This window comes from Sturnus vulgaris, chromosome 7, assembly GCF_052056855.1.
Source record: "Sturnus vulgaris isolate bStuVul1 chromosome 7, bStuVul1.hap1, whole genome shotgun sequence".
NCBI lineage: Eukaryota > Metazoa > Chordata > Aves > Passeriformes > Sturnidae > Sturnus > Sturnus vulgaris.
The window spans coordinates 23,173,582-23,192,400 of record NC_142249.1 but is presented as its reverse complement, the minus strand read 5'-3'; the positions used below and the strand labels follow the sequence as shown (position 1 = coordinate 23,192,400).

Sequence of the window (18,819 nt, the reverse complement as noted above, 5' to 3'; positions counted from 1 at the left end):
CCCGGGCTAGTAGAGCCAAATAATGAACAGATTGCTCAGGCTGCTAAACATGCTCAGTTTCCCGTGTTCCTTCACACTTAATGGGTAATTATACCCGCCATATATTGCAGTGTTCTGAAAGAGGATATGTTTTACTGGAGAAAGATTGCTAACAAAAAGATTTCACATCCACATTAGTCGCCCTTTATCAGTGTACAAACTGGAGAATGGATTTTTGCGTAGTGTATATGGAAAAAAACAAAGCTCTAAGGGATTTGTAAGTTTCAGTTATATTTACCCTGAAAATTGACAACGTAAATAAAGACCCAAGGGCAAAGGTGCTGGAGTAACGTGCTCCGCTAGAGTGATTCCAGAACAACTTATGTGCTTTTTAGACTTGTCAGAGGAAAGCAGGCTAAAGTAATCTCTAAAATACAGGTTTTAAAAATTGACTGTAAGGAAAGATCTGCCCTTTTTGTATGCATGTTCTTATCTGTGGCTGTTATTTCAATATGTTATTTTTGTGTCTATCGTTTGAACAATAGTTCAGGTTAGCTCAGCAACATCCCTCACTAGTCACTAAAAATCTCATCAAAATTTGTTTTACAGAATGCAGTTAAGTGCAGCAAAATGAGAAAATGTGGATAGTTTGTGACTAAGCATGCTTTATTTTAAAGGGTTCTTACACATCATAAAGCTTTCTAGGTCTATTTAGCTTTTATTCTGAAATAAATAGAACTTTCTGCAATATGTGGTAGAAATTTGGTTGAAACTTGGGAAATCTGTATTTTGAGTAGGCTGTATATATGGAATGTAAAGCACTTGAATGTAGACTGGTTTCTTCACTCTATAGGGACCCTTACTTGTGTAATAGTCTGAAAAGTGCAACATGCGCTGTTACTTTGTTGTGAATTTATCTTTGTGATAAGTCTTGTGTCTTAGTGTTTAGATTTTTGTTTCTGTGAGGTTGCTCTAATGACAATTTACAATTATTTCCTGCCTCTATGATTGCATCCCAATGGCTGAGGAGGGAATAAGCAATAAGCAACTGCAGGAGGTTGTAATGTGTGTTACAACACACATTCACTATTGTAAATTGTTGTATTTTGGAAACAAATGGCCTCGTAGAGATGCTGCAGATCAGCAGACAGCCTTGTTTGGCACTTGTCACACTGGTAGCACAGCTTGCTTTAACCACAGACAGATGTTACTGCACGGATGTACTATATCAGTCTGTTTCTTCAAAGTGAAGGGGGGGTGAAGGGGACTGAACTGTGGTTTGGTTTACTTTCTACAGGGAAATCTTCTACAGGTGGTTGATGGTGACTGATGGCTTTGGTTTAACCCCAGCTGGCAGCTAAATGCTGCACAGCTGTTCACTCACTCCAGCAGCGGGATGGGGGAGACAATCAGAAGGGTAAAAGTGAGAAAACTTGTGGGTTGAGGTAAAGGCAGTTCAGTAGGTAAAGGAAAAGCTGTGCACACAAACAAAGCCAAACAAGGCACTCACCCACCAGTTCCCATGGCAGGCTGTTCAGCCATCTCCAGGACAGCCAGGGCTCCACCACACAGAGTGGTGACTTGGGAAGACAAATGCTGTTGCTCCAAACATCCCCCTTTCCCCCTTCTTCCCCAGGTTTGTATGCTGAGTATGACCATATGGTGTGGGATATCCCTGTGCCCAGCTGGGGACAGCTGTCCTGGCTGTGTCCCCTCCCAGCTCCTTGTGCACCCTCATTCTCCTCGCTGGTTGGGCTGTGTGAGGTGCAGGGAAGGACTTGACTATGTGAGCACTGCTCAGAAATGACAGAAACCTCCTGGAATTACCAACACTGTGTCCAGAAAAATCCAAAACACAGCGCCATACCTGTGCCATGAAGCTGCTATGAAGAAACTTAACTCTCTCCCAGCCAAAACTGACACGCTAATTTAGAGAAATGATGACCCAGAGAATAAGAAGGTTTGAGTGCTGTGAAATCCCCAGACTACTCACTCTATGAGCCATTGAAAAGGGCTTACAGTTGTTCGTGTACTCTTAAGTTAAGAGAAATACTGACAAGGTATTCTCAAGAGATCAAAACAACAAAAAGAACTTTATTGAAGTTTAGAAAATGAAAGAAACTTTGAAAATATTTCAATCAACATAAAACACTTCTCAAAGCATTAACTTGGCCCATTCAACTTAGCAAACTCTAAGCCAGTTCAGTTTTAAGTTCTCAAAGATTCCAAGGAGAGGGAATTAGAAGAAGAAAGAAACACAGAAAAGGACACGTATCAGTAACAACTCCTGGATTCCAGTGGTATGCAGATAAAGATTCCAAGAGGAGGTAGGGTCAAGACATCTGATTGTTTGGCGTTTGGCCGAAAGTACCCCTTGGCCTTACTGGCCCTTCCCCCAGGTGGGACTTCTGGTCAATGGGCCCTTAGGAGCTGCTTTAGGGGCTCCAGAGGGGTGTGGAGCCTTCCCCCCTGTGCCAGGAACTGGCAGCCACAGCAGGGCTGGGATACAGGCTCTAGGAAGGGGGTTGTGGAGCAGGGCAAGGCCTGACCTGCCCCTGCCCCCTCACACATGCACTCCAGAGTGTCTCTAGACATCAATCTTCTCAGTCTCTCACAGATGTCTCTGGCAGTGAAGACATCTTCCTAATGTGTGTATGAATCTGATAAAAATAGAGTATTTGTGTTAGTGGAAAAAGGATTAGTCAAATAGATGTAGTGTTAAGTGAAGGACTGTTATGTGCATGTGAAATGATCTAGAAGATTTAATATTTTCCTTTGTTTTTTGCTGTTTTCTAGTATGCATCATTGTACTGTATTAGTTACTTTCTTACCCCACAACCATTTAAGGAAGCTTATATTTTTGCTGATTCTACAAACTTGTCAAATGAATAAGGCCACACTATTCTGAAAGTAAAATTTTACCTTTTAAAGGTTTTCTCACAGAACTGGTTCACTTTGTTGCAAATTGCTTGACCTCTTGAGTCCAGTTTAAATACCTTAAATACCTCTGCAGACCTTAATAAAGATGCAGGTATCGCTGCTGTCCCTCTCATCCTGTTTGCCCTATGACTTTGATAGGTAAAAAAGAAAAGCCTGTTGCATTTCCCATTTCCCAGGCAACTACCCTCTTTGTTGGGAATGCCTTCCGTTACTCTCAATATCCTCAGTTACTTGATGATTAGTCCAAGCATTTTGCAAGACCTGTACAGTTCTGTGCCAGAGTGTGCAGGCTAGGTCAAAAAGGAGAGTGGGCATGGCCAAAATGGAGATAGCTGCTCTTATCTGCCCTCCAGGGAGGGAGATGAAATGAAGGTAATCAAAATTAATTAGTTTCAGTGATAATACATTCTGTATAATGTGCGGTCTGATAAGAGAGTGTTGTTAGAACAGATAAAAAAGAATGCATTTCCTAATTAATGTTCTGCAAAGCAATCTGGAACCATGAGCCAGTCTGCAGATAAGACTTGTACCTAGTTTCCTAGGATTCTTTTTAAATTAGTCATAGTCTGATACTTAAGTAGCTATAATGTTAAAAGGTATTTTAAACATCTGTGAGACTGATTTGACATATAAAAGCAGCTTTTGCAGGTAACTGTTTTGTAAAACTGTTTTATTTGGGGTTCTCCCCAACTTCATGGTTGTGTCACAAACCAGCATATGTGACCAAAGGGTCACATAATTTCAGTGCAGTACTTATCATGTAGTGTTCTCAAGACATTTTGTATCATACACGTATTTGACAGGAAAATAAATCTAGTGTCTTGATAAGATTATAATGGGGTGCTGAAAGGGTTATGTTTGAAAGTATGAATTCCATGTTATTACATGGATCCTTTGATCAGCCTGTTGGGTTTTTTATTCACACTTCTGCAAACTGTTTGTGTTCAAGTGGGAGCTGCATGACTCTGTGTTTGACACTGCTTTTTCACTTTGCTTTGAAGTGCCAACAGCCTTCTCAAAAGACATGGTGTTCTATTTTAGTAATCAAGCACTGTTTTTTGTTACCTGGTGAGAACAGATACAAAGGGCAAATTGCATTTATACCCTTGAAATATTGTTTTGTATAATTGCATTAGAAGTCTTCCTTTATATAGCTTGTCTTATGCAGTATTTTTTGTGTGTGAGCTTTAGTCTTTTGTCTCTTCTGCTTTTTTGAGATCTACTTAGTCCCTCTACGCAAAGTACAGTAATGTAAATCACTAATGTACACTTTGTACCAAATATATCTGGAAAAGACACATATGGAAGTAGGTATCTTTGCACTGAATGCAGTATATATGAAATAAAAATTTACCTCATTTTGTATAAGCAATGTCTATATATGCCCAGGTTTTGGTGAAAATTTGCAAGGTATTTGTAGAAGGAGGATGTGGAAGTAAGATTTGAGGCAGCATCTTGTTTTCAGGTTGAAAATACTCAAGCATTTTTTGTATAAAACCCTGGACTGTTGGTCATTTCACAGCAGACTTGTTTCTATTACAACCTTGCTATGTCACAACTGGCTTCTTTTGCAGTTTCCATGGCAACAAGGATTTTTGAACTGAAAAACAGGATAGTGGTTTGAGGGGGTATAAATATTCTTTATTATGAAAGAAATTTTGATCACTGAAAGCTGATCAGGCACTCTGCTCTTCCCCCTCAGGTTCTTCCCCTTAATAATCTGTGTTTTGCCTATATGTTTTCACCTAAATGTGAATTCCTGTTTGACAAAAATATAGTTACCTGTTCTAATTTTTAACATAGTATAAGAAATTATGAAAAAATTGTCAAGCCTAACTGTTATGATAGCATAAAAAAGAATGTTGTCTTCCAGATACAGTCTCAATAAGCAGGAGAGCACTGCTTATACCTAGAAATTTGTATGTTTATGTATTTGTGAACATTGTATATGCTTATTAAAAGTAATGAGAGTTTGGTTGCTCTGGATTTGCCATGCTTCTACTAATGTTTACTTTGGCTTGAACTTGTTTCTAAGATGCATTCATGAAATACTTACTTCTTTAACAGACTTACACTAGATTTTTTTAAGTGAAGGATCTCAAAATTCTGCACCTGATCCACAAACTAAAATTCATTTACAGTGGCAATAATTTTGTGTGTTTTTCAGTGTCTGTCCCTCACCATCTCATATGAGCACAGGTGGTGTGGGATGTGCAGGGGTATCCTGAACCAAATACAAATACCAAATTCTTTAGGATAAGCCTTGATAGAGTAACTCTGCTTGGGTCATTTTTTCTAAGTTAGATAGTTTTTCTGTGTTGTTGTTTTTCCTTCTGAGCACTCATTCCAAAATCAGAAGCTAATTATTCAGATGTGTCAAGTTCCTGCCATAACCCCACAGTTTATTTTGGGTTGTTTTGTTTTATATCTGGTGAAAAAGAAAATGGGAATTACACAGTTACTGAAACAAACAGCACAGGTAAAGTAGATAATTTAATGCGGTGAAAGCTTCTGAATAGTACATCTAAGAAATTTATCCTCATGGTGTGTGATAGGTAATTTAGAGATGTATTAAAAACAAATTTGGAAAGTAAAGGCAGTTGCTGGTGGCCTGCAGGTCTTCATGGTTTGGGCTGGGAGACCTCTGTTGCCCACTGCCACTATCACCACACACAGATGTGGGATTATTAGGGAATCATGAAAAGGAAAAAACACCACTTTGACCTCTACAACTGCAGCCACTCATCCAAAGAAAAGCAGTTCTGCTGGAGAAGGATTGTACAGGAAAGAGTAACCTGATATTTAGTAATAACTTCATCCAAATATCCATTTGTTAAAGACTTCTCACTGCTGCTATCACCCCTGTAGGTTATAGCTGTAACAAAATAACTTGCATATATACACGAGAGAGAAATTGAGCCTAGCACCCAGAGCCAAGCATGAATACCCTGGATGCACATAATTTATTTTTAAGTGAAGCTAGAATTTCTGAAATGATTAATTTTAACTTTTTCTTCCAACTAATTTTCACCAAGTCGATTCAGAGCTAATATTGGAAAAATGCTTACAGGCTGCAGAGGTAAATAATTCATCATGCTGTATGTGATTCTGGAACATTCTGTGTGGAAATTCAGGAAACTCAGGCTGTGAAAACTGGAATTTTGAACATGGGTCTGAAAAGATTTATGGTGATGGACAGCATCTGGCAGTGTATTGCATTGCCCCTCCTCCCCTGCCTTCCAACACAACCTCAACTCACTTGTAAGAGCTTGAAGGCTTATTTTGGCATTTGTTTTTCTGGCTTTGCTTGTAATACTAGGCAGTGCAGTTTTTCACTGAATAATTTGTCCAGTGCTCCCTGAGAATTCAAGAGAACAGATAATTCCTTGGGTTTTAGGCTGAAGAAATGCAAAAAGTTTAGGGAAAGGGATCCCTTAAATGCAGTTAAAGAATAAGAGGAGTTGAGTAACAATGTCAGGAATTCTCTGTTGTTTCTGGTGAGGATGTGAGGCTGGTGATCTGCATGAAGCTCGATGAATGGGTGGAACAGAGAGCTTCTGCATCTCTGTTGAGACACATTAGGAGTGACAATGTGATGACATAATCACTGACCCCAGATTGTTCTCGGCTATAAATCCTCTGGTTGCAGTCTCCACTGTTTCTCTGCATGTGCCGTTCACGTTTAAGGGCTTTTCAGATCATCTCCAGCACCATCTGCTGCATAATGGAAAGAAAACAATTGTTCTGTGTGTGGAGCCAGCTGACTCCCTGAGTGGAGTTGGGGGTTTGCAAAATCCATCTCGTCTGGAAGAACTCGTCTGTCTGCTTGTTCTCTCTGCCACACTGAGCACCAGTCACTAGGCTGCCATTATGCCTGAAAAATAAAACAAAGTAGGGGCTCATTACAGGGACATAAGGCATTTTCGAGCTGGTCAGATAACTTCATGTGTCTTCTCCTGCTCGTGTGCCTGGAGTACCGCGCATCCTGATGTCCCCTAATTGGAAAGAGGGAAACATTGTATTTGTAGCATCTTGTCAGTATGAGTGTGTTGGTAACGCTTGTGCACCGGCGAGGAGGAGATAAGCAACAGGATTTCTTAACAGCAAGCGTGCACTAGGTGTCAGTGCGTGATTGCACCGAGCTGATGCTCCTGCTGAGTTCTTTGGTTGTGGTGCTTCCCTTATGAAGAGGGATTTTAAAGAACATTCCCACTTTTGTTTTCAGAATGCAATGCGGATTACATTTAAGATTAACTAACGAATAAAAGTAATTACTTCAGCCTTTTTTTAAAGGAACAATCTGATAAAAACGCTGATATTAAAATAAAATTATTACTATGTTTTGTGCTTAATGAAGATAATTTAAAGACTTAGAATAGCTCCTGAATTGATCACTGTCAGGCTTTCTTGTCAACATCTGGTATATCACTGATGAAACACTATTCATACTGCTGCTGATCCTGGGTATGACTAAAATTCCTATTAAGATGTGGAAAAACTGTAGTTTTTATAGTGATATCTTATCTGTAAAATGAATACATTCACTAAATTATTATCAAAACTTTTGTTTTCTTTAAGAGATGTTAAAGGTGAAGTCTGTAAATGTCAGTCAGAGAGGAGGAAAACCCCATGAATATGGCTAAAATTGCCAGGTTTTCTGTTCTTTTATCATATTGTATCCCTAGAATTAAATATGTTTATTAGAATATCTTCAATTGCTTGCTTCTCACTATTAAATGTTTTTTAAAGGTGGACTAAAAAATTGATTAAAAAATCAGTTTTTATAGTAGATTTAAATTCACATTTACTCTAGTTATAGTAATAAATGATGAAGGAATTAATATTTTCAATCTGTATAGAGTGATCAGCATTCATCTAGAAGTTTAAATTGTTCCAAAATGGATATTTTTTTGTGGTGCTTGTGGAAGTGTTTGGTGAGAACTGTATATTAGTAGGTTAAAAGAGCAAAAAGAGTCCTTCATGTGATATATGAAAATATTTGAAAGGCTTTCCTGTATCTTCCAGTTTATATTGAACTTTTCCTAGTATATTTGAATCCATAACATTGAGTGGATGATACCCTTTGCCCTTTTATACTTAATCGATGTACAAGTGAGGCCTTTTTTAGAACTGTTCCAGCTTACCCTCAGGGAAGTGCCAATGGTCATGCTAATAGATAGGAGAAGTTAGCTTGGTTACAATGACAAGTTTTTGATTTGTGCTGTACACTATATTCCTACATATTCAGTATGTAGCAGAGATACTGAAGGGGCTGTCTGATGGCCAGCCTGCAGTATTATCCCTGTTTGATGTAGCTGTGTAAGGGTGCCATTTTGGTGCCATCTTTGTTTCATCATACCATCCACCCGTGAGATAGGAACCATCTGATCATCAGAGGTCGATTTCTTCTGCCCCTGGGTCCCTCCAGTTACATTTAAGCACTGAATCTCTCATGGGACACAGCTACCTGACTGGACAGATTTTTCAGACAATTTTTGATTGAGTTTGTATAAGATCTCTAAGGGATACAGTAGAAAAAACGTGGAGACCATTGCCTGCACCTCTCTCTTACAGACACACTGAATATAAACACTTGTTCTAAGTAAAGGAGGGCTTGAATGACTTCTCGTTGCATATGACTTTCTGATTTTGTCTGAACACTGAGGGAAAGCCTGTTCTCCAGCTTCTATTGCTCATTAACTTCACCAAAAATTATTATCTATTCACAATGATGCAAAATAAAGCAGACTGTGTCACTGCTTTGAAAATCGTTCCTAGCCTAAGGCTTAACAGTTTGTATAAGAAGTGAAGCTTTTTGGTTTTAATGACAACTTTGGGATTCTTCCAGAACCTCTCTTCAGAAGCTGATCTGTCTGAAAAGAGCTCTCTCTGCCCAGTGACAATTTTTTTTGTCTCTCCTTGTTTGACATGTCTTGAGAAAGCTGTTTTAAATTATTTCCTGCTTGTTGCTTTTGACTACCCTGCTTTTCACTGCCAACCCTGACATTCTGTTGGTATGGCTCCTTCAAAGTTTGTGATTCTGCTAAGCATTTTCTTGCAGGCCTGCTGCTGTACTAAAGGTGATTAAAAGGGCATTCGCAAGTCAGGAAATCCATTCGATGTCTCTCTGCAGCTACAGCTTTTAAAGTAATGCTTACCGTGTTTTTAACATAGCCCAGTAGAATATGTGTCTGCAAAACATAAAAAGAGAAATTCAGTCATCCTGCATTTCACTGGGGCTTCCACTTTGCTGAAATGGGCATACTAGCACTGTGGGATATTTGAATTTATGAGCTTTAGAGAACAGTCAGCTCTGTGTGCTGGAAATTCAAAGCACTGATCTCTTTTCTATGGGTGAACTCTTAATGTAGTAGAATTCTCTCTTTACCAGTGACAGACATGTAATTGTTCATTGTAGTTGAGAGCAGTTCCTAAGAAAATGAGAGACTTGGATACTGTTTTTTCTTGACCTGAAAATGTTGAAACTGACACCTACGTCTTTCAGAGATGTAAGGTAGTGAACAAGCTATAAAATAATACTGGGAGGATAGCACTAAGCCAGGGCCTGCCGTTTCTCCTGGTTGGCATTAGTAGAGGAAGAGGAATATAAATAAAAGAAGAAACTCTTGCCTGCAAAATAAGCAGAAAAAGAACCCATATTAATCATTCAGGTACTTGGGTGTGTTGACTAAGTAAAATCTCCTAAGTTGCCTGTGTCATAGCAGTGAAAAGTGGTGTTCCTCCCTGACTTAGCTGTCAGTCTGTGTCTGTGTTCCTTTCACAAGGGGGTAGTACCTCCTCTTTTCTCTTACTGTGCTGTGCCACCATCACTGGAGCAGGTAAAGCTGAAAGCCAAGAACTTTTATTTACCACTAATAAAACCTGGGCTAATAAACTTTTTCAGGTATGTTTAGTTTTGTATTTCAGTGATGAAGTGTAGATTATGGTTCAAGAGAAGCTTGTTTTTGAAGTCTGATGTTTTAGGCTTTTGTACTGTTATATAGTTATGAGAAGTCAATTTCAGATTTTGGGAAGCACTTACCTGATTTGGTTGGCATATAAATATGCAGAATTGGAAATAATTTCCATGGTAGAAAGCTGCTTTATAAGATAGTCACAGATGAGTTAATGGAAATCCATATCTTGTGCAAAAGTTCTTTGCTTACCTTTTGTCTCTTTTTCTGTCATTTGTTATATGACTTTTGCTTTGAAGGCAGATGACTATACTTTTGAGCTGACAGAATATAAACTGAATGTTGATAAATGGGTATGAGTCTGAGAAACTTGAAGTCTATGTAACTTGCATTTCTAAGAGGTTAAAATTAGTCTGCCTTGAATATGTTTTTCATTTTTGCCTGAGATTTGTTCTTACCTGGCATTATATTCATGGAGGTTTCTGTGGTGTGGGATTTTTTCTTTTTTTTGTTTGTTTGGTTTTGGTTTTAATTTTACTTGAATTCACACAAGCTCCCTGCATATATTTTAAGAAGAAAGGAACGTTTGGTTTGCTTTTCCTTGGTTTTGTTTATCAAGGAGTAAAGAAAAACTAATTTATAATGGGTGCTGCCGTACTGTTTGTCTGAAAGCTAGGGCAGGTGTTTTTGGCCTTCAGCAGCACAACAGGCAGTGCAGTCCTGCCCCGCTAAGGACAGTTCCCCGTGTGCCCATTCCCGAGGCTGTGACACTCCCACAGCTGGGACCAGAGCCCCTTCATGGCCGTGGCCCGGCGCTGGACGCCCAGCACAGCCCCCTCACACGGCCAGGCCGAGTTTCCTCGCCGGTTCCACGCCGGCTTGCCCACAGCAGAGCCTCAGGTGTCCATAAAGCCATTTATTCCTGGCCCAGTAACACAAACAGCTCGAGCTGGTGCCTCCGAGCACGGACCCCTGCAAAGGCTTTGTGCCTTCACAGTCTCAGTGCGGAAAAGTCTCGCTGCTCCTCCTGACTCTTCAGCTCTTGCCGCCCTCTCCGTGTCCATCCACCGTGCTGGTGTCACCCTACTTCATCTCCTGTGTTATTAAATTAATAAGTTCTGCTGTGTGTCTCAGTGTCCATTCACCTGGCCAGCATCACCAGTCTTTGCACCCTTTGTCATCCCAGAGTTGGCAGCTCACAGCCTCTTGTCTCCCTCTGGCCTCCCACCCAGAGCTCAATCTGCATCTCCATCTGAGAAGAGCAATCTCAGTGTAGTTTTTACAGCTTCTGGATAGTTAATTCCTCCTACTGTAACAGGAGGAATATGTTGAAGTGCCAGATTCACTGGCCAGTATGATGTACCTTATGAAAAAGGGGTTGGTTTGTTGCTGCTCTGAACTGGAAAAAGCACTGTTCAGCTCCTTCAGGCACAGTAGAGTCTTCTAGCTTCTATTAAAGAATAAAAATGTATGAATGCTGTCATTAATTAATCCTGTTCTTTCCTGAAGCAGTTTTGATTTTCAAAATATACAGTGATGTGTTTTCATTGTGCCCATAATTATCCACCACCTCTTCCAACCTGAACTGTCATCCCTTCAGACTTCATTGAATGCTGTCAGTAGGGCATTGAAGCCAATATGGCTTGTTATATGGATTCTGCATTTTTACTTTCCTGTTGGACTGTGGAGTTTTGGGGTTTTTTTTGTGTTTTGTTTTGTTTTTTTTTTTTTCCCAAAGACTCATGGAAACTGTATCACACATATCCTGTTTGATAGCTTCAAACTACTTAAACCTCAGAATACTGGAATTCTGCAGGCATTTCTGAAGACTAGATGATGGCATTTGTCTATCATTTGTGAGAAAGAATTTTCCATTTGTTTTCAGTCATAAATCATATGTAATTTCCTGGCAATGCCAGCATCTTCAAATTAGGGAAAACTTGGCCTGGGTTTTATAATCGAACATCAGAGGGTTCCAGTTTTTTTGACCATGCAGGATTTTTCTTGGTAGCTGAGGACACACCAGTAAGTCATACATAGTTCATTCATCATGTGATCCTTTTTTCCCTCCATTGGTGTTTATTCTGCTTGGGGATCATGGTGGCACATTTTGTAACAGCATCAGATATCCTGAGTTGCCACATGGAATTGGCAGGTTCTTCCCACTTTCAATATCTTTGCACAGACGCAGGATGCTGAGAAACAAGGTGTTACAATACCTGTCTGCATTCTGGAGATCTAGTAGATCAAACATGTGGAACATGGCATGCCTTCCTGGGATCCTGCTGGCAGAACTGTGAATAAGGGTCTTATTTCTAGACCTGTGTGAGAAATTTGTTTTAATATCCAAGGAACAACCTTTCACAAGAGCGATTTTGCTGTGGGAGACCTGACCTCTTACAACAGGTCAGGCGACAGCTCTTCTGCTCCTGAGCTGGCCAGTGGCCACTGCTTGTCTTAGGCAAATGCCTGAGCCTGCAGTCAGTAGCCTGGTGAACAGACAGGTGACCATCTCAGACGTCTGCCTGGAGCCTTCTCTAGACATCAAGCTCCACCTGTGCCTTCATGAAGGGTGATAGACCTGCTCTTGCACTTGGCAGGAGAGATCTGCAGTAATTGGTTTTAGTGAAGGACTATGTGATAAGCTATTATAAAATTATATAACCTGAGGATAACTGCTGGTATCCAGGGGCTGTGAGTACCTGTGTGGTGTACCAAGTGGATCAAGAGATGTTAGTTACCAGTAATCAGAGTTCTTTGAGATTTGTATATCTACAAGATCATTTTGTCCTCAGCATTGCTTACCTTCTCTCCTACTTGGAAAGATTTGTATTTCTGGAGAAACTAAAATGGTGAAGGAAGTGCTATCCAGTACCCCAACGTGAAGGTTTATTTAGAAGGAGGCAATCCTGTCGAACTATTTCATACAGGGATTACCAAAAGAAACTTCATTCTTTGTATAGCCAAAGAAAACAGAAGTAAATATTTTGGTAGCAATAGATATAATCAGGGAAAAAAAAAAGCGAAGGAAGTTGTTGCAGGAATCTACCTTCTGGTAAAGCTTTCCTTTTTTCCAGTGTAATAGCTTTGGAGAAAAAACATAGGTATAGGTAAGTTTAAAAAAAGGAGAAATAGCCAAAAAAATACAAGTACAAAAAGTAATTCCTTGAATCGCAGCAGGGACCGGGTACAAACCTGGATTCAGTTTCCCTTTCTCCATCTCTGTGTATACGTGGTTAATTAGTCCAATAATGGCACTTTGGAGCTGGAAGGCATTGCTAAGATTTAGCAGGTGCTGGCTCTGGAGAGGGCCGGTCATGTCCAGGTGCTCTGGCAGGGAGCAGCCAGTGCAGCAGGTGGCTTGGAAAGAGCAGGTGAGGCAGAAGCCGAGGCAGCTCAGCACTTCGGAGCAGCTCCGGCCGGGGTTGGGCTGGGCTGGGCTGGGCACCCTCCGAGTGGCTCAGGAGGGTGCCTGGCCACGTCCCAGCGGGGCTGCAGCAGTGGGAGCATTGCTCCAGCAGCGACCAAGGGTAAGAGGCTGAACTTGGAAGGAAGGGTCCTGGCAAAGGTGGGCAGGGGCTGCTGCTGCCTTCCTCTCTCAAGGCCACCAGCTGTGCTGTCTGTAGGAATGGCCAGGCAGCCAGGACAACGTCCTCAGCACCCTGCAGAAGTGAATTTCATATATTTAAAATGCATTTATCATGTAAACGACTTTACTCAATTCTTGATGTGCAAATTGGGGCAAGTTTCACAAAGAGGTGTTTGATGTTACACGGAAATCCGAGGAAACTGGCAAGGTTAGGTTCTGGAGATTTAACAGACCCCACTGATAGTGAGGCTTGTGTGTGCAGCCCTGTGGAGTGTGGGGGAAGTAGCAGCCTACTTAATATTAATCAGTTTTTGTAGCAATGCTAGTTGTGGTTTAATTTAGGAACACTCTCTGTCTTAAGAGTTGCTTCATTCTGTGACTCTTCTAGACCTATTGGGATCTTTGTTGATAATACTCCTCTATTTTCATAATAGATTTTGCAAGGCATTCTGATTTACTTGTTTATACTGCCCATTTTTCTGACTAGCTATTCTGATGGTGTTTTGGGGATGGAACAGTGCTGCACCTTGCATCTATATTTTAAAAATGTTTATTGTCTAGTTGTGGCCCTATAGTTCTGTATGTCTTCATTTCTGTCAGCACTTAGGCTGGTTGAAAGGTTGAGTGTTGGTGCTCAACTCCAAACTTCTTTCTGCAGATCAAAAAGAAAATAAATTTGAAGTCTTTCAGCCAATTGATTATCAGAGCAAAATGTCTGTTTAGGTGTTCCTCAGTATTCCCTTTTTTCCCACTAAAGAAAATGGTATTTTTTTAAATTTGAAACCTAATAGTTTTTTAATGCTTGCAGGAAGGGATTTCCATTTTTCTAGGCATCTAAGAAGAGGTTTTATGTTAAACTGAGGTAATTTGGTTAAAAAGACACCTACTTTACTTGTAAAGACAGAGTCTGAATGTTATGCATAGGATCTGCTGGCAGTTTGTTGTGATAAGAGTGACAGCTAATTTTTTCAGAACTAAATCAGCTATTACTTTGTAGTGAAAGTATGCTAATTGGTATAGTCTTGCTGTGGTTAAAGATCAATAATTCATTGAAGAGAACAGATGCTCGTATTTAAAGGAATTCGCAGTTAATTTTATTGGAAAGCTATAGCTGAAGATTAAAATTAGTAAACACAGAGGTATTTGTCAGCTTCTGCTGCTTAATGTTTTTCTTTAAAGGGGAAATCCTGGAGTACAAATGCTTTGATATGGCAGTAAATGATATCTTAGCTAAGAAGACTCATGTTTGATTTTGATTTTAAATGTAATTAAACTGTCACAGACTAAATGTGATGCTTTTGTCTTCAACTGAGCTGATACCTATCTGATTAATATAGAGAGGTAGAAAATAAAAATTCTCTGATCTAGGATTTTTTTTTTCATACTAGATTTAAGAGGCTACAAAGAGACTAGGAGTATATTAATTGAAAATTGTTCACCTAGTCATTTTCTGCATTTGAATCCTTATTTAGGTAGAAAGTTTTGTGTAAAGTTCATGCATCACCCTGAATATTGGCTATGTATTATAAATATAGTAAAATAAATGTACACATACCAGTTATACAGGTAGAGTTTTACACAGCTAGCATACAAGTAAAAGTATCTACTAACTATTAATTTGAGGTATTTTATAAATATTGCCTCAAACGGAAAGAAAACATATTTTGTAGGAAATTCTTGGCCTCTATCTCTGAATTATTCTAATTTACATTGAGATTTCAGATCCTGGTTTGCATAAAAGCACCACTGTTATTTTGATAATCACAAGCTTTCCTAAATACACAGCAGCACTCTTCACTGGAGATAGCTGAGTCAGTCTCAAAGAATGTATACAGGCAGTAACTGTGTTCCTACAGCTGTTTGCTTGTTTTTTCCTTACAAAAAGGAGCTGAAAGGGAGAATTCCTATTCAGTAGTGGAGCTGAAGGTTTATTAATAGACTTTTTTTTTCTTGTCTTTAAATTTTGTCATCACCTTTTAGTACTGAGTGTCCTCACTGACTACTAAGTAGCTTATTAGAGCTGGTTTTTAGATGTGCTTTTTTGTTCTGTTTTTTTCTTGCTGTTTTCCCATTTTGCTAGCATGCAGATGGGGGTGGGGAGTGGGAAATAAGGGAGAGAGCATGTTCCAGAGGATGCCAGGATGACTTCAGTTATTGGATGGCTGCTGTCTGATGGATGGAAAAAGGGGGAGTAAACCTTTCATTCTGCACTGACAGAGCTGAAACACAGAAACCCGATTTACAGGTAAGGGTGAAAAAAATTGCTGTTATGAATAGCTATTCTTGGTCCTTGCCACAACATTTCTAAGATATAAAAATGCATGTGCAAGCATCTTGCCTGTTCCTCACGAATGAGACTGAAGCAGCTTTTCCCGTTATTATTTCTCCTGCCTTGGGAGGTTTCAACGGATGTGAGATCCATAAACAGTGAAATCATAGGCATGCCTGATGCTGGCAGCTTTCTCATGTGACAGGATACGCATTGCATCTCATTGATGCCAAAGTTGCTCAGTAAGCTGTAGGAAGAGAGGTCATTTTGTGTGATGGAAATACTCACTGTTGAAAATACCGTGTATGCTACCAACAGGAAGAGAGTGCTGGAAGATCTAAAAATGCTTTCTTTGATTTTGGATAGGAAGATGAACTGCTTCTGAAACTATCTTAGTTAGTGGTGAACAAACAGTAAGAATGGCTCCTACTGAAAGGGATTTTGTAAATTTTTTTGCCTTATTTTTAGGTTTGGAATGAATGTGGTTGATAGCTCAGGTATTAAATTATCTTTGTCATGAAGGAAAAAAAGATGCATATAATTATGTGTATGAGACAGATAAATCTTGTAGTACCTGCAGCATTTGCATATGAGTTTTAATAAATTGCTGAAATAGCTTCCTTCTGCAGAGTTTGTGTTAGCAGCTGTTAGTTCACACAGTCTGGAGATGGCAAGCAGCAAATAAATTGCTTTGTACAGAAAGTAGATTTGTTTATCAAGTCACATGATATAAGAATAATAGGACTACGGGCAGAAGTCCTGGCCCCACTGAAACAATAGGATATATTTTGATTTTTGCCTCATTGGGGCAAGGATTTTAAAGAGTCAGCTCTCTATTGATTTACCTCTACATTTTACATGTAGGAAATAATTGTTATACAGGTTCCTATTCTGTTGGTTTGAAGGAAAAATATTAACTGATGTAAATAAATTGTGATTATAATTGATTTGAGTATATATCTATATATATTTATAAAATATAAAGCGAAAAGGGGGGAATTTAGTTTTAATAGATTTCAGAGGTTAAAATCAGTAAATGCATGAGTCCATTTTTGTTGTATTCACTAAGGGAATTCCCGTAAAGCAGTCCTACAATTACTAAAAAATTGTGCCATAAAGAAAAACTGGAACAAGTCAATAGAACTCTTATGAGTGCTGAAAAGGACCAGAAGAAGCTTTGTCACTGTCCATTTACTTACGTACCTTACCATCGGGAGTGGTGTCTTTTCCTCCTAGCTTTCTGTTTCTTCAGAAAATGGAGCCTGGTGTGTTTGCTAAAAAATATTTTTAAAAAATCAGTAATTTGCAGCAAATATCAATGATACACGAAATTATTCTGAAAGACTGGAGAGCTGTATCTTTTGTTTGTTTGGTTTCTTTTTGTTATACTAGAATGAAAACACTGGTAAATAACACTGACTGAAAAATAGTGGAGTTGTATCCTAACATTTGTTATTTGTAGGTACTGGATATGTTTTGGAAAGCAAAACCTTGACTGTTAAATGACAATCTCAAATCCATGTATTCAAATCACTTTCCCCCATCAAATGAGAAATCTGACTCAGAAGTGCTCCAGTAACAGAGAGTAGTTGATGAAAACAGAGATGTAGTTCCACATGTGTTTAAATTATTCTGTCTCCTTGGAAACGCTGCTGCTGCAGATGGATTTGGCTTTTGGTGGCTAAAAATATCTACCACTTAATAATGACAGCATGAAAGATACTGAATAAAACTACTGTGCTGTCACTAGTTTTAAAGTTCTCTAATGATTCAGGTATTCTACATGAGCTACAGATTTGCATTTTCTGTCCAGCATTCAGTGTCAGCTGCTGCCAGCATTCACCAGCTTGGTGGAAATGAGATAAGCTCATTAGCCTTGGTTGGAGACCCTGCTGAGAAGGGAGCATGTGAGTGGGAGGTAGACTAGATGAAGAGTTGGAAAGCAGGTAGAAAGTTGGTTAAAAAAATTCATGGTGGTGATGCAGGTAAGGTGCTGTATAATATTTGAAGATACAGGCTGATTCCCAGCAAAATCTATGATAGAAACATGTGTTTAAGCACTGACTTTGTAAGTTAACAACCTGCAAATGAATTTTTTTCTTTTATTTATTGCATAAGTGAATGCTTGCTTATCAGTTGTATGTGCAGGTGACTGAAATATCATGCAAACCGTTTTAAGTAAAATATTAAATCGCCTTAAGCAAAAGCCAAAAGCTATATCACTAAAAAACGTGTTAAAAGCAAGAAATAGCATTCAATTACTTAGCATAGCTAAGCAATTCCATCTTTTAAAGAATTAATCATTTTCAGTTAAGAATGCCTAACCACTACCTGCTGCAGTTGGACTCAGTGATCCTTGTGGGTCTCTTCCAACATGGGATATTCTATCATACTACTTTTTTAAAATCCAGTTCTTCATTATTTATTCCTTCCACATACCATAACTTGTTTTGTTGTTAGGTGTTATTCAATATAAATGAAAAATACCAGTTTTTTATGTTTCTGCTTCTTTCCCATTGGATGACTTCCTGCTTGTGCCTAGAAAACAGAACAAATAACAAACATTTTCTTAGTGGGCTAAATATACCCCTCTTACTCTTTTAATTTGTTGATATATATGATTCCTGGTAGCATATGTTAGTTAGTATGCTGATTCATTTTTCATCATTGAAAACGGAATTTTTCCTGTTATGAAGTATCTTAAAGATAGCATTAAAACATTACAAGGTATTGTGACACATACAAATAAGTAATTCTATGCAAATTAATACTAAAATCCATTTTTAACTGACATTACAAATACCAAAGGTCAATTGAAGTGTAAGTTGAGTACTTGCTTTTGATTACTTGAAATCACAGCATCAATTACGTTGGAAAAGATCTCCAAGATCATTGAATCCAACCTATGACCAAACACCACCGTGTTAACTAGACCATGGCACTAAGTGCTAAGTCCAGTCTTTCCTTAAACACCTCCCTGGGCAGTCCCTTCCAATATCTAATCACCTTTTCTATGAAGAAATTCTTCCTTATGTCCAGCTTAAACCTCCCGTGGCACAGGTTAAGGCTGTGACCTCTTGTTCTGTTGCTGGTTGCCTGGGGGCAGAGACTGGCCCTCACCTGGCTAC

General features: G+C 39.1%; 1 protein-coding gene across 3 annotated transcripts in view; it reads left to right on the top strand.

Annotated features, from left to right (window-relative positions):
- Positions 1–18,819, top strand: part of CSRNP3 (cysteine and serine rich nuclear protein 3) — a 98,407-nt gene that overhangs the window by 632 nt on the left and 78,956 nt on the right. For 2 of the 3 annotated variants that reach the window (XM_088168113.1, XM_088168114.1), the window contains exon 1: positions 15,513–15,667. The exons of the other annotated variant lie outside the window; for it this stretch is intronic. In XM_088168113.1, coding sequence (XP_088024239.1) covers positions 15,599–15,667 — 69 coding nt within the window. In that variant the 5' untranslated portion in view covers positions 15,513–15,598. Of the gene's footprint in view, positions 1–15,512; positions 15,668–18,819 lie in introns of those variants that run through there. 3 annotated transcript variants of the gene reach the window in all.